The sequence below is a fragment of the Octodon degus genome, unplaced genomic scaffold, assembly GCF_000260255.1.
Source record: "Octodon degus isolate 3935 unplaced genomic scaffold, OctDeg1.0 scaffold00057, whole genome shotgun sequence".
Taxonomy (NCBI): domain Eukaryota; kingdom Metazoa; phylum Chordata; class Mammalia; order Rodentia; family Octodontidae; genus Octodon; species Octodon degus.
This window is the reverse complement of record NW_004524633.1, coordinates 5548135-5563989: the sequence shown is the minus strand read 5'-3', so window position 1 is coordinate 5563989 and position 15855 is coordinate 5548135. Positions and strand designations below refer to the sequence as shown.

Genomic DNA, 15855 nt, shown 5'->3' with positions numbered 1-15855 from the left:
GGCGCCGCCAGGCCGGGTCCCTTCCCGGGCGGTTCCGCCCAGCCGAGCCGGGGGCGGGCCGGGCCGGCCGGCGCCCCGTCAGCCTGGGGTCTCGCCCGGTGCCTCACGCTTCGGAAAGGCCAGCTGCTACGTACTCGTGCAACGGTTTAATTTGCGCAAAATTTTAAAATGTAAATACTGACAAGCTGCCCGTCCTCCCGCCTTCCGTGCACGGATGGCGGGGTTAGGGGCCGCTCCACCGCAGCCCCCGACGAGACGCCCCGGCACACGGTAGGGGCCAGCGGCTGCCGCGCGATCGCCCGGCCCAGGCTTCGAGGCCACGACGTCTCGGTTTCCCGACCCAGGAGGCGCTGGCCAATAAAAGGCGTTATGGAAAGGGCACTAACGTAATTTATCAAAGCATGATTAATAAATCTTATTTCGAAGGGCCATTTAAAAAAAATCTTAAAAGGATTCTTCTTAATCCAGTTTCAAAAATGACTACTAAAATCAGACAGTTAAATGAGAATTACACATTCCCAGGAAGTGTGGTATCATGGCTACAATATAATGCATAAATGGATACATATATATTTCCAACTCATTCTGAGAATGCACTATGGAAGGTGTTACTTTCTTAAATTTGTATGCTTTTGAAACTCTAAGCTTTACCAAGCATTTAACTGTTTCCAAAGATTCAACATTAACGTGAAACTCTCATGTCCAATACGAATTTGTGCGTGAATAAGCTACATTTATAGGTACATGAAGTAGCTGCTAAGTGAAAGGACATTACCTGGTAAATTGACAGGAAAAGAGTCCACAGACAGTCTGTAAACCAATTAAACATAAACATCTGATGCACATTTTCTACTGAAAGAAAAGCAAGGGAAAGAAGAGAAAGGAAAACTTTAAGGTTCCCAAGTCTACAAACAAGCTGTACCATTAACTGTACTGTACAGTATCTTCATTTTATTTTTAATACATAAAGTGTTTTATCAGGATTCCTTGAGTAAAACAGCACAGACATAGTTTCTAGGAGTTACCCTTTTAGTTCTTAGGATTTGAAAGAAGACTTTTACGGGGGTTAACCAGGAATTGCTGAGCTATATCCCCAGCCCTGAAACAAAATGATTTTTTTTAAACCTCAGTTCATGTCCAAATAGTTGGATGCAACTGAGGAAAAGAGCTGAAGGCGAAGAACAATGGATGTGTGTGGACCTGTGGTGGACACAGATCAAAGCCTCAAAGGCCCTGGCAAGAGTGGACATTTGGATTTTATACTGCAGGAACCAAGGAAGATGTTGTACTAAAGTAATGTATGAAATTTAGCTGGCTGGAAAACCAACATGTTGTTAAAATATAGAATAACTTGATGCTTTGAGTCCATGAAATCTTGGATTCTTCAGTTAAATGACCAACAAACATCCAACTGTGACAAAAAAGCAGGGGCACGAGATTCCTTAAGCAAGTGTATGTATCCTGCGAGTCAGGAAAACTGAGTCCAAGACATTTCTAAATGGGCATTCGTCTGACTGTTCAATGACATTTAAGTATATTAATGCTGTCTGCAATATTAACTTTAAATTACAGTACTGTTTGGAGAAAAACATTTCCACTACACTGTTCCTCTGGTTTCTTAAATGTGGGTTCAGTTTTTAGGGTCAGACATCACTCCGAGGTAAAGAGAAACAGCTCAAATACTGTAAGTCATAGGTAACACATTACTGCTGAATTTATTTTATCCTGAATTTATTTTATTTTACTTATCTTTAAAAACTTTCAGAGGGCACCTTAAGAAAAGTAGTCTTTTTCAACTCTGCCTTTTTTTTTGCGGAACCGGGGATTGAACTCAGGCCCTTGCGCTTGCCAGGGACGCTCTTATTCCACTGAGCCATTTCCCTGGCCCCCTCAACTCTGCATTCTTCAGAATGGACCATGTAAGAAATATTCATTTGTAGTGCTGGGCGGTGCTTAAAAGTCCTGTCAATTCTCTACCCTACCCAGGTAGGAATTCTTCAGTACTGCTTCCTCTTCTGGGCTTTCTGAACACTGAACCCCTCCAATAACTCACTATCATGCAGAGACTACTATTCTCTTCAAAAAAGCTCCAATCCTTCTGTTTATTCAGCCAGAATCTACTCCTTGTTCCTTTCATCCATTATTCCTAGTTCTTCAGCACTTTGGATTAATTCAACAGATACCCTCTTTGTATTTAAAAGCAAAGGCAAGAATTTGGATTAAAACACACATTTTTAAAGACTAGTGATGTGAGAAAAGTTGAAAACAGGATACAATAGCGCTAAAGACATGAGAAAATTCAGCCTTAACTGTGATCTTCAAAATTAGCACATTTCGTAGTATATACTAATGGGAGACCCCAAATGGTAGCTGTTATAATTGTGACATAAAATGCTTAAAGTGTGGTTAATTCCACTTTCATGTGAAGTTAATAGTTTATGTCCTCAAACAAAAATATCGCTACAAAGTGTAAATCAATGCTTCCTTGGATCTGATTCCCTACCAAATGGCCTCCTTATTTTTAACAAACACTAATTCTGCTACATTCAACTACTCAACAATTGCTATTACATTAGAAAATTATTTTTAAGCAATTTACTGACTCCTACATTCAAGCGTTACTAAGCAATATTTCAGCAGATATAAGGCAGGGACATGCATATTCATACTCATAAACGGGAACCCTTAAGAAGCATTGTTTTCCTGTTATTAGGGTCACAATTTTATCTCAACAGAACATTAAATTAATAAATAAGCTTCATACATTTACATACACCTAATAGTAACTTGCGTTTGGTACCAACAACTGATACGAATACAGGGACATTCTGACACTATGTAAACATATGTGTACCACCAAAAAGGTGCCTCTCCAAACGTAAAAAGAAAATTTTTGTAACACTTTCCACTGTGAGGTTGCTTGGTTGAATGAGATGAATGCAACATATCCAACACCCTAAAAGCAAATTGTTTTGTTGGGATACACTGTATCTAATCATTTCCAGGGCTCAAAAGTCCCTTTTGAGTTTACTAAAATTTTTCTTTAAAGGTCACAACCTGCACATGTTCATGATTGCAGTATAAAAATTAAAGGCTAATTACAAACTTGCTCTGAAATGTCTAAATAAATGTCTAAAAATAAAGATTTCATTTCCTTTTTGGTACCTAGACTAGAACTCACCACCTCACCCTTGCCAGGCAGGCACTGTGCCACTGAGCTGTGTCCCCAACCAAACCCTCATTTCTTAAATAACATTTAAGATAAATGGAGTTTACTTTTAGTAGGCAGAATGCAGGTTGCAAAGGCACAATTGCATTTAGTCTGGAAGCCCCCCATTTATGCAACAATAACCATCATCTTTTTGTTAGGCTTTTATTATTAAAACCACCCTAAAATACTTTCCTAGCCTTCCAAGCTCTTCGAAGATGATTCTTTTTGTTAATGATTTCTACAGTTTTACCAAGTGGCCCAAAATGAACAGTCTGTTACAAACTACTATGCAGTTTTTATGCTGTTATTTTTATCTCGCCCGGGCTGTGGGAATAACCGCCCCGTGAGCAGCTCCCAAAGGGGGACAAAGAAGTCACACACTGCTCCAGGGACTCCGCACTTCCCCTCCCTTCATCGCCAAGTGCGCCCCTGCCTACCAGCACCACATCCGTCTTGTCTGCATTGAACCTCAACCAGTTGGTTCTTAACCACGTCCGAAACTCAGCCAGGCACTGGGAGAATCGAGCCACCACACCATCTGGATTAAAGGAAAGAAAGCCTCAGTAGCGCCGAGACAACCCACGCCAGCTCTAGCTCGCCCTGCACCCTGTCTCGCATTTTTGGAACGAGGGCTGGGAACTGGGTCAAGGATCCCATGGCAATGTCCGAAAGCGTGAATGAACCTGGAGTCATGCAATTTGTGACCACTAGTAATGAAGAAATAAAACCGACCCAAAAATTAGGTCGCCCTATTTCTAATCATCATCCTTGAAGGTTTAGTCAACTCCGGGTCATCCCATCTAAGCGGCCACAATAGGCCAGTCTTATAACTGCTTAAAGGTTTTTTGAAAAATCATAGTTTTAACGGTGTAGGTTGATTTTGAAGGGAAACCTGAAGCTCAGAGAAGAGCAGTGACTCGCCCAAGGTCACACAGCGCCGGGCTCCAGGCCAGAGACGGCTCCACTACGGGCTGGAAGAATAAGGCCAGTCCCTGGGGCGCGGGCACGGTGGGAGGACCTCTTTCCCTTGCGGCAGGCCTCTTAGGGTTGCCCTTCCCTCCTCCACTCCCGACGAAAAAGACAGGCTGGTCCAGGATCCCGCAGTGCAGACGGGAGCTTCCCGGCCGGGACCCGACGCGAGGAAAGAGGTGGAGCCACAGGGGAGTGGTCATTTATGTCCACCCGGATGGGACCGAGGGCAGACAGGAGAAAGGGGCGGAAGCGAACGGCGGGAGGAGAACTCACTCCGCAGCGGACTCCCAGCGAGCCGCGGACGCCGGGAAGCCCCGCGCCGCTGCCGCCGCCGCCGCCACCACTGCCGCCGCCACCGCCGCCGCCGCCACGAAGGGAGAAGGACGGCGGCCGAGAGGTGCCGCAGCAGGGGCGCTGCGCATGCGCCTCGGGGGCCGGCGCGTCCCGCGAAAGCCCCGCCCCGGAAGTTCAGGGTCTTCCGGGCGGCGCCTCGCGGTGGGGGAGGGGACTCCGTGAAAGGGGGTGAGGACGACTCTGGGCGCCCCGCGCCGGTGCAGGAGGAGAAAGGAAGAGGGGGTCGGAGGCGCCTCCACTTACACCCGCTACCGCCGCGTCCGCCGCCGCCCGCGCTACTGCCGCCACCGCCTGAAGACGCCCCATCCATCCGCCTGCAGCCGGAGACTCGCCGCCTGGGAGGGGCCTGGGCCCGGCCGCCCGCCTCCGCCTCCTCCTCCTCCTCCTCCCCGAGGCGGCGTCCGGAGCTTCCTCCCCTCCGCCAACCCTCTGCCCTCCCCTCCGCCTCCCCTCTCCTCGGCCCCCTGCAGCCAGCCAACCGCGCGGCCGCTTGTTGCCCGGGCCGCCGTCGCCATGGCGCCCGCCACGCACTCGGGCTCCGGCCTTCGGCGCCGGCGGTTAGGTGTGGAGACTGCGGACGCGGCCTGGAGCGGGTGGTTCACCAGCTCCCCACCCGGCCGCAACTATGTCCGGCTCCTCGAGCAGCGGCCGCAAGTCGCCGATGCACTCGTAAGTTCCGCACCGGGACTGGTTCGCGGGGAGGCCCGCGGGAGCCCCTCCATCGCGACCTGGATCGGACAGGGTGACCCACAGTGTCGCGGTGCGCTCTGCAGCTCCCGGGTGCGTGCTTCCCAGGGAGCTGCTTTGTTCAGGAGCGCCCGCCCTCCTAGCTCTGCTGGGTTTGGCTTGAGTGTTTCTCAGTGTGCAGTCGTCCCCAGGTTCGTGTCCAGCTCCTCAGGCCCCTCCGCTGGCTGCGACCCGACCAAACTACGTGCTCCGTTCTGCGAGGTGTTTGTACTGTCCCCCACGATCCTCCTGTGTACAGCACTGCAGAACTGCAGCAGAGGAGTCAGACTGGAGTGAAGTCTTGCCTCCTTGCTTGCAATGGGCCCCATGAACCCCAGATCTTTCTGACAAGGCCACATCACTGTCATCCTTTCAGTTCCTCCAGCTTATTTCATCTTTTTTGTTCAGCCGAACTTGTTGAAAGTTCTTGGGAAACAACCTTGTTGTATTAACCCTTGAATATGATACCAAGACTCTTGTCTGTCCGACCACTTCACCAGTGAAGGGTTTTGGAAAGTCCTTAGGAGTCACCCAGCTAAATGTAACGGTCAGGTAGTTTCTCAACTGGCCCAGAAGCAGCTTTGATCTCTTGATCTGTCCTGAAATTCTGAAATCCTTAGTTTTTTTCTGGGACACCACCCTTCCCTCGATCTTTTAAAAGTACTGGTACTTACTCATCTGTAATAAATATTCCAGTGTCGGTGGTGTCATTCCTTAAACTTTCCCTATTTCCTTATCCCTTTGAAAATTGCCTACACTCGTGATTCCTAAGATTTTAGCTCTAGCTAAGACCTCTCCAGGTAAATAGACTTTTAAAAAACTTTGCACACAGAAGTTAGTATCTTAAAACTTAAATATAAAAGTAAATTTAATTCCCCTTCTTTTCCAGTGTAGTCTTTTCATTTCAGCCTGTCTTTAATTACCAGAAGGAAACAAAACCCTGGAGTTACCTTCTCTCCTATTCCCACACGATCAGTACTTCTTACATGCAACATAAATCCAGACTGTGATGTACACCCATAGGTAGATCATGGTTGTGTTGTGTTAGCTGCCCAAACAGTGTCTTTGCGAACACTCGCACATGATAATGTGTGGCTTTTCTGCTCAAAACTTTCCTTGAGTTTTTCTTATTTTTGCGGAGGACACGTTCACATTCCTGCAAGGTTCCACAGGATCTGGCTTTGAACTCTTCCTCTCAGGTGACAACACACAGATAGGTTCCACAGCCCATTGTGGAATGCTACAGTACAGGCTCACCTGATGCCACCAGGCCGCACTGCCTAACAGCACATTCTGCAAGGAACTTGTAAATGGGTGAACTCTCTGGCATGTACAGCATCCCCATAATCCAATCATCTTCCAAGAGCCCCACTTTAGAACACCTGAGGCTCCTGGGAAATATTTTAGAAATTCATACTGTAACAATTTTTTAGCTGCAGGCAGCTTAATAAATATGTAATATATCTATGAAGATAAACTGTAGGAGAAAGGAAGCGAAGGCAAGCGATTGCAGCACTATGAAGGGGCTGGGGAGATGGCTGTTTCTATTTCTGTGCCTGTGTGTGTGCTCTGTTTGGATTATTGCACCTCCAGGTCACCTCGTGACTCATTTCCTCCAATTGCCACAAACAGAAAGTAATACTCTTCATAGTGATTTCTTTTTTTTAATTTTTATTTATTTATTTGGTACAGTGTCTTGCTATGCAGCTCAGACTTGCAGGGATCCTCTTGTCTCAGCCTCCCCAGGGCTGGGATTACAGGCATGTGCCACCATGCCTGGTTTTGGTGGCTGGCTTGGCATGGGGCTGGTGTACTGGGGATTGAACCCGGCTCCTTGTGCTTGCCAGGCAGGCACTTAGACCACCGAGCTATTTCCTTGGCCCCTTTGTAGTGTTTCCATCTCTTACCTTTGCTCCCTTTCTCCTACAGTTTATCTTCATAGGTATATTACATAGAGGTTTACTAAGCTGTATACAGCTGAAGAATTGTTACAGTGTGAATTTCTAAAATATTTCCCAGGAGCCTCAGGTGTTCAGACGTGGGGCTCTTGAAAGAGGATTGTATTATGGGGATGCTGTACATGCCAGAGGGTTCACCTCTTTACAAGTTCCTTGCGGAATGTGCTGTTAGGGGGTGCGGCCTGGTGGCATGAAGTGAGCCAAGCTGCTGGGGTGTGGTGCTGTCCCAAACTCCTCTCTTCCTGATGTGGCTTCATGGCTGCTTCTTAGAGCCTTGAGTTGAGTAGCTTTCCTCTGTCAGGCCCATCCACGACCACTTGTGCATTGGAGCAAGCCTTCTGTGGCCTGAACCGTCTGCAGCTGTGAGCCAAATGAACTTCCCCTTCCTTTGGCCCATAGTTTATAGACGTTGCATTCCACGGCTGGCTCTAAGGTAGGTGGGCGTGGTAGGGGACCGTTGTAGAGCAGAAATAGCTCATGGTGTGGCAGCAGAAAGCAGATCAGAGACCAAGCAGGTGTGTAGGGAGATACATCTTCCAGGCCATGGCCCACCTCCATCCAGAGAGGCATCACCTTCCATGTCACATTGAACTATAAACTCATTGGTAGACTAATCACTGAGGAGAACTGCACCCCATGATCCAGTCACCTCCCCAAAGCCTGCCTATGTGGCATGAGTACCTACAGGGACACCCACTTTAACATGCTCATCAGGTATTGTGTCTCAGGAATGAGAGAGAGGGAGGGATGGAGGGTGAGAGACAGCGAGAGGGCAAGGGACTAACAGGCATGGGGTTCCTTGAGAGCAGATCTTTACTTCATACGTGCCATGTCCTCTTGCCTAGAATGAAGGACATGCTGAATAAATGTTTGTTGATTCAGCAGAACAGTGCATGAGGACGTAATGCTAGTGAGCTTGCCCCTCAATCAACACAGTTCGCAGCGCTGAGCCGCGAACTGTGTTGGCTTTGTCTTGTGCTCTTGGGGAATTTGGTTATGGTTTCCTGGCTCCAAGGCACGTATGTCAGGACAGAAGGGTCCGTTGGAGCAAAGCTGCTCGGTTCATGGTGGCCAGGAAGCAGAGTAGAGGACAAAGGCGGAGAGGAAGAGGATGGGGGACCAAAATCCCCAAGGCCAACCCTCCATGCCCCATGTGGACACAGCCGGAAGTGTGCTCCACCAAGCCCCATGCAGACTCCGAAGACAATGCAATGAATACAGCCAAGCATAAGCCACCACAGCTGTGCTTCAGCATTTTGTTTTCAGTTTTAAGTATGGAAATCTTAAAGTGAAATTAGGATGAATTGATACAAATTAAAACAAAAGTCACAACATTTTCATAGCACCTGAGAGTGGTAGAAAAATAGGCTTGGAATTTTTTACTTTTCCTTGAAATGGGATTTCAGTATATTCCGGCTGGCCTTGAGCTCACAGCTGGCATAGTGGCAGCATTAGGGAGACAGCAGGAAATAAAATAGCCCCAATGCCTACCTTTATGTAGTATAATCTAAGAGCTAATTCACAAGCCAGGTAACCATGTTGGATGGTAAGAGATGTCAAGGAAATGAAAGAGAAGAATATGAAGGAAGAGGAGTACCTGACAGGTTAGATAGGGGAGCTAGGGCAGCACATGGACAGGGTGATTGCCGGTTCTCAGAGCCCTGAAGAAGGTGAAGCTGCGAAGCTTGTGCTACACACAAATGGGAAGGCTCCAGCCAGTGCTTTAAAAAAATACAGGAAGTGGGGTGATTTTTGTCCCTTAAAAATATTTTTTTATTCTTAGATCTTTTAGGATTTAAATGCAAATGTATTATTTGGAAGCAGATTTCTAAGGAAGGATAACCCTCATTTTATAGAAATCTATACTACAGAATTGTTGAATGAATAAAATGATAAATATAAGACCTATCTTACCGAACTTCCAGATTAAATTCAAAAGTAAAGTTATACTTTTTGCCTTGGTACATATAGTTTAATCATAACTTCTCTAAACTTATTACATAGTTTGTTCATACATGAAAGTATTATTTTTTTCATGTGTTTTACTCATGTTTAAATCTGCCTGTGTGTCTGCACAGTACATTTATTTCTCCTTACTATATGATAAGTACTTCCTAACCATAACTTATGAATTAATTAATTTAATTCTCATAACTTATGATTTAAGTACAGTTACTATCTATGTCTTATAAAAAGGAAGCAAGACCCAGAGAAGTCCACGTGGACTGTGGATCTTGCTGCTGTGTCAAATCTCAGCTGTGGCTGGAATGTCTATTGCCCTGACGTAGAGTGAAGTCAGCAGGGAACCCGAGGGTGGTTGTAGCACGGAAAGTGACAGGCTGAGGATGAACTCGGCTGCACAAAGTAATGTCTCAAGGAACTGTTATTACTCCATACTATCTGTGTAGGTCATTCACATTTCTGAGTGAAAGCTTTCCTTTTTATTATTGATTAGTTTTTCTTTTCAATTCTGTATTCTTTGTATTTTATCTTCCTCGTACAACAGTAGTGTCTTCCAATCGAAGAAGTCTATTAGCTTTACTGAAAAAGCCAAAGACTCTCTGAAGAAAGGACATGCTGGTGCAAATCAGAGTAGAATGGGTGTATCAAGAAACTTAATTATTGTACCTGAGATGAAAATGACAGAAAAAGTGAATGTTGCCAGCACTAAGATAATACAGGTAATTTCTTTAGAATGCTGGGTTTATTTTTAAATGACATCATGACAAATTTGATCGTCATCTTAGAGACAGAAAATGTAGCACTGCTTTCAGAAAACACATCTGATCACATCTAAGAAATACTGATTTTCTTTGAACTTTTTACCCCATAACATTTATTACTGGCAGGGAATGACCTTACCTCATGTTTATGGTAATAGTTGCAGCTAGTATACTGCCACTATCATCTACTTTTTAGTAGTGCAATATTGCAGATGTCATAAAATGAGTTGACATATAGTAGAAAACTGATAGACTTTACAGCTTTCAGTCAAGGCATGGCATATGAGGGCCGGCCAGATAGCTCAGCAGATTAAAGCATGTTCCTAGGCAGATGCAGGAGCTGGGGGTTCAAGTTTGCCTGTGCCAGCCCCACCCCCAGGGCACTGAGAAGGCGAATGAGACTGGGCATGATGGCGTGCGCTTGTAATCCCAGCTCTTGGGAGGCTGAAAAGCGGGAAGGATCACTACGAGTCCGATTTGTGTAGTGAGACCCTGTAGGCCCATAAACACCCCCAAAGTATATAGAAAAGTACATTTCATATATGCATCTGTATTATAATTTTGGGATAAGTGATAGTTTTTGAGCTAGAAGATTAAAGGCATGGTCTCTAACAATATAAAACTGGTAAATGAGACATCATAAAAATTTTAACTTCTGCCCTTGGAAGACAATGATAGTAGAATGAGAAAGGCCACATGCTAGGAAAAACTATAAAGTGTGTCCTCAGAACCATAACTATATAAACTTGTAAATGTGTAAAGAGCTCTTAAAATATTAAGGCAAACTAAGTTTTAAAAATGAGCAAAGTGGGGGCTGGTGAGATGGCTCAGTGGTCTAAAGCACCTACTTAGAACAAGCTTAGCAAAGCACAGGGACCGAGGTTCAATCCCCCAGCGCCACATGCCAGCCAGCCACGCCCCCTGGTGGGCTGAACTGGCCACACACACACACACACACACACACACACACACACACATAAATAAATAAATAAATGAGCAAAGTGCTTGAACAGTCATGTCACCACAGCAGACATACAGATGGCAAATGGGGTCATGAAAAAAGACTAAGATCCATCACCAAGGAAATGCAGATTGAAATAATAAAATGCAGGTAAGTATCTGTTAGACTGGCTAAAGTTAAAGCCTAGCCATACCAAGTATTTGCAATTGGTAGAAGACCTACAATGTTAAGTGCTCTGATACTAGATCTGTAAAATAATAATTTGGCATCTTATTAAATATTAACCATACATCTATTATACTTCTATTCCATTTCTTGATATTTATCCACAAGAAAAGAAAATACATGTTTGTACAAGGACTATCATATGAACATTGCATATTTGCATATAATATAATCACTACATATATGTACATGCATATATACACATGAAAGATTGGAAAGTTACTTGTTTTTGTCACCTCTGTTGAACATGGTAGTGAGAATCCTAGCCAGAAAAATTAGGTTAAAAAAAAAATCAAAGATTTCCAAATTGGAAAGGAAAGATGCAATTACATGATCTTACATGTAAAAATCTCTAAAGGACACACAGACACACAGACACACACACACCCCATACACACAGAGAAATAAACTATACCACTTGCAAAGTAGAATGAAATGTGTAAAAATGAAGTGCTTTCTGTGAATAGAATAGCTACCCCCACTTTTTTTTTCCAGGTCCTGTTGCATCTAGTATTGTTTTCCATCCTTTGACGGTCATTCTATGAATTTCTTTTTCAGTTAAATGTGTTTCTTGTATGCAGCATATTGTTGGACCTTGTTTTTTGACCTATTGTGCCAGTCTGTTTATTTTGGTTGGCAAATTGAGAGCATTTACATTGATGGTTATAACTGATACATATTAACTTGTCTTTGTCGTGTTATTTTCCTTTAGTTGGTTCTCTTTCTTTGCCCTCTGTTCAACTCCTTGTCTTGCCTGGTGAATTATTTTTATTTGCATACACAAGCACAAATTCTTTATGAAGAATGTGATTATTGTGTATATCTAAATGATATCAATAAACTTAATATAGAAAAATAATGAAGTGCTCAAAGGAAAACAAGTCACCCAGATCTTATATCAAGCAAAGCTACAGCTCAGAAGTAAGGTGAAATGCTATCCCGGATGAACAAGAATTGTGAGAATTTATTTGGAGTGTATTCTCCTTACAAGAAATAACATATTGAAAGCAAGTAACTCCAGGCAATAATTAGCATTTATATGAATAAAAAACACATCATTCTGCAAATACAATAGCACCATGATCAGACCTTTCTCCTTTTTGAAGAATAATTGTATAAAAATACATAACAACACAGAATTTGATACATATTAATATATTCATCATTAACATTAATGTATGCATCATTAATATATTCATAATGGTATAAAGAGTTTGTGGGAGCAAAACCAATGGGCCAAAGAAAATTTAACAAGCCAATTTGTGGTGGCGTGTGTGTGTGTGGTCCCAACTGGAGAGGCTGAGGCAGGAAGACCACTGGAACCTGGGAGTTTGAGGCCAGCACAGTGAGATCCTGTCTCAAGAAAGAAAAAAATGGTACCTGAAATCATTAACCTTTCATTTTAAGAAAATGGAAAAACAAACAGCACTTGTTAACAGGTGGACATGATTGTATAATTTTATTTCTATTTTCTAGGTCCTACTGCTTAGAAGCTCTGCGTTCTCTAATTATTTTCAATAAACATCTCTACAGGTGCTGGATAAAAACGGGGTTGATGTTACTCCCAGGCCTCTTTACTGTGCAGACCTGCACGCAGCAAAGCCGAACAAACTGCTGTCGTCCCAGGAAGGCTTGCTCAGCTCGGATATTCTCGCCTCCTATAGCATGTATCAGAACACAATGAATCGCAGTACAATGGGCCAGTTTACACGGTAAGGTACAATGTTGCGTAGCTGCTTTCTCACTGTGTATGTTGAATTTGCATTCAGATTACACATAGCCCTTAGGTATCAATTGCCTGGCGGCTCCCAACTTGAGTGCGTCATCTTGCATGCAGGGCTGTGCACAACTTCAGGAGTTCCCCCCCATGCCACCATATTTGTAAAGTGTACAGGGATTTACTTAAGATTTCCCAAGGAACCAAAGAAAGGGCTACCAGTCACACATAGTTGACTGCAACGTCCTAGTAGGATTTCCCCTTGGTTGCTTTTTTATACTACCTTTTATGGGAAATGAAGGGTTTCCTTTTCCCCCATCATTAAAATTCTTGTTCTAGGGATTGCTTAGTCCATTATTTTAGAGTAGACAGCAATTGCATACTGCTTGTCCTACTTACTTTCTCACTGCTGAGACCCAATGCCTGACACCCACAAGTTAAAGGAGGAAAGGTTTGTTTGGCTCACGATTGGCAAAGGTTTCAGTCCACAGTGAGCTGGCTTAGGCAGTGTAGCATGGCTGAGGGCCATGGTGAAGGAGAAACAACCCACAGCAGGGTAGACAGAAAGCAGAGCAAGAAAAAGACTGAGGGAGGAGCCAGGAAGAAAGAGTCCCAGGCCAAGCTCTCTCGGAGCCAGCTCTTCCTAAAATTCTACCTGCTGCCCTCAGGCAAGCTGTCAGCCCCCAGGAGCCATTTGCCTTCCGAAAGCCCCACCCATGAGCACAGGAGGCTCAGCGGAGGCATCTAGAGCTAAACAACAGCACTGCTACACAACCTGCCTCCACATTTGCAGACAAAGGCATGGGGGTGCTGGGTAAAGCAAGGTGCTCCAATAAGCTTGTCCTGCTCTAAGGGGCCGTTGAGATGGTGTGTAGAAAAAGTCTGTACTTCACAGAGTGAGGTTAGTATGTTTAGGGAAATTGTTTGTGGATTCTTCCGTTGGTTTTCTGCTGAGTCCACAGATGTGCTTTAATTCAACTTGGGAGGATACTTATAAAATTGCACAAAGCACATTTTTAAGATGATATCTGAACAGTAAACAGGCCCTGGGAATAGATTGCTCCATAAGATTAAGGCACTAAAGTATAAAAAAATCGATGACAAAACAGTAAGGGCAGCACAATCACGGAGATGAAGAGGCTGAGGTTAGGCTCTATTTGGGGATTTTGTCTTGGATGTATTTTATTCTAAATGTAGTCTGAGTGATTTTAGATGGATTTGACATGTGTTATTCTTTCAATTCAAAGAATGTTAAAATCAACTCAATATTTTTCAATATATTTTGATCAGCACACTTTGATCTGTGTTTCTGGTAAGATCAGAGTGCATTTGGTTTCGCTAGCTAATGTTCTAATTTATATATAAATATATTGCCTAAAAAGACATTTAAATAAATGATCACATTATTATTCACCATTAAAGGTCAGCTTTAGGAAGCAGTACAGTTTCTAAGTCAAGTATGTCAACAACTGTGTCAATGGCAGAAGACCTAGAAGAACCATCCTATAAACATGAAAAATTGGCTAGTTTTACAGGTAATAAAATTTTCATCTTTAATCTTATTTCTTCACTCATTTTCTTTCTCTTTCGTTTCTTCCTTTCGTTCTTTCTTTTCTTTCTTTTTTTTTTTTTTTTTTTTTTGTATTTTAGGACAGGGTCTAAAGGGTCTACAGAGTTTCACTACGTAGATCGGACTTGTAGTGATTCTCCTGTTTTCAGCCTCCCAAAACGCTAGGATTACAAGTGCGCGTCCCTCATGCCCAGTCTCGATCGGTGTTTCAGCACACCCAGGGGGCGGTGCTGGCATGGCACTCTGGGGATCGGAAGCATGTCTGTGCTCTGCCTAAGAGGCGCTTTAGTCCGCCAAGCTATCAGGTCACCCCACATCACTCATTTTCAATGATATTAGCCACCACCCCTCCCTACTCATATATTTGTGAAGCTGTTAAATTGTAGTGTCACAATCTGTGTGGCATTTTAGGAGGTTCCCATCTCCATCTGTTTTCAGATACAGAGATTCTCCCCGGATAATGCTCATGTTCCTAGCATTTTGAAATTGAAGCCATGCTTCTTTTATGTCATGTACTCAGAAAAAAGAATAAATAAACATGTTGGATAAAAAGGGAAGGTACCTGAAGTAAGTGAACGCTTACATTTTGGCTTATAATACAGTTTTCCATCAAAAGGATCCAGGAATCTGTGGAAAAATGACAGTCTTAGTTTCTCATTGTGGACAAATACCTGCAGTGTAAAGGAGTGGAAATTCGCTCTGGCTCATGTGTAGAAGGCTTGGCCTTCGCATGGTTTACAGCGTGGTGATGGGCTCAGGCCGAGGAACGCGGCGCACCCCTTGCTGGCCCGAGCTCGGAGGGAAAGCCCCGCTCCAGGGTCAGCCCGCTGCGACCGCCTTTCAGCCAGACCCCACCTCCTCACAGGGGTCAGCGCCAGACCCTGCGAGCTAATCACTTTTCAGATGCATGAGGCTTCAGGCGCTATTTTAGGTCTAAATCATGATGTATGATTCTAGGACGTGGGCAGAACTATGCAAGATGAGAAAGTGAAGTGCTTGAACAGAACAACTGTACAAAGGGCCGTGCGTGGTGGTGTCGGGGACAGAGCCACAGCCTGGCTCAGGGGGCACACCTTGGCCAGAGGGGTGACAATTTGCACCATAAAATAAATAGCATAGTATCGTCTTATAACACTGATTATAAAATATCCACAAGCCCATACTGATAGAAATAGTTAAGTTTCCTACACAGAAGAGCTCTAAATAATTAAGGTAGGTAAGTCCTTTGTCAAGATCAAGCTCAGCACTGCATCCTGTAAGTGTGGACTTTTCCTTTTGACTTTCACTGAAGAGTTCATTATACAAAAGGGGCAGGTAAAGGACAACTTTAAAGCAGGACAGTCGGGCTGGAGAGATGGCTCAGTGGTCTAAAGCACCTACTTAGAACAAGCTTAGCAAAGCATCAGGGACCGCGGTTCTATCCCCCAGCACCACATGC

At 44.2% G+C, this 15855-nt stretch overlaps 2 protein-coding genes across 17 annotated transcripts in view; one reads left to right on the top strand and one right to left on the bottom strand.

Annotated features, from left to right (window-relative positions):
• The window catches only part of Mier1 (MIER1 transcriptional regulator), a 56583-nt gene extending 51649 nt beyond the window's left edge, over nucleotides 1-4934 (bottom strand). For 2 of the 11 annotated variants that reach the window (XM_023718268.1, XM_023718257.1), the window contains exons 1-3: nucleotides 4781-4934; nucleotides 3649-3749; nucleotides 776-849 (exon numbers count right to left, since the gene is read on the bottom strand). In XM_023718268.1, the coding sequence (XP_023574036.1) occupies nucleotides 776-849; nucleotides 3649-3749; nucleotides 4781-4847 (242 nt within the window). In that variant the 5' untranslated portion in view covers nucleotides 4848-4934. Of the gene's footprint in view, nucleotides 1-775; nucleotides 853-3648; nucleotides 3750-4103; nucleotides 4122-4456; nucleotides 4553-4780 lie in introns of those variants that run through there. The other 9 variants (XM_004633984.2, XM_023718266.1, XM_023718261.1 and 6 more) reach the window with 8 other exon arrangements.
• A 23-nt stretch (nucleotides 4935-4957) lies between these two features.
• The window catches only part of Wdr78 (WD repeat domain 78), a 58545-nt gene continuing 47647 nt past the window's right edge, over nucleotides 4958-15855 (top strand). For 2 of the 6 annotated variants that reach the window (XM_023718251.1, XM_023718255.1), the window contains exons 1-4: nucleotides 5072-5206; nucleotides 9728-9902; nucleotides 12664-12842; nucleotides 14270-14382. In XM_023718251.1, the coding sequence (XP_023574019.1) occupies nucleotides 5163-5206; nucleotides 9728-9902; nucleotides 12664-12842; nucleotides 14270-14382 (511 nt within the window). In that variant the 5' untranslated portion in view covers nucleotides 5072-5162. Of the gene's footprint in view, nucleotides 5207-9727; nucleotides 9903-12663; nucleotides 12843-14269; nucleotides 14383-15855 lie in introns of those variants that run through there. The other 4 variants (XM_023718252.1, XM_023718253.1, XM_023718254.1 and 1 more) reach the window with 4 other exon arrangements.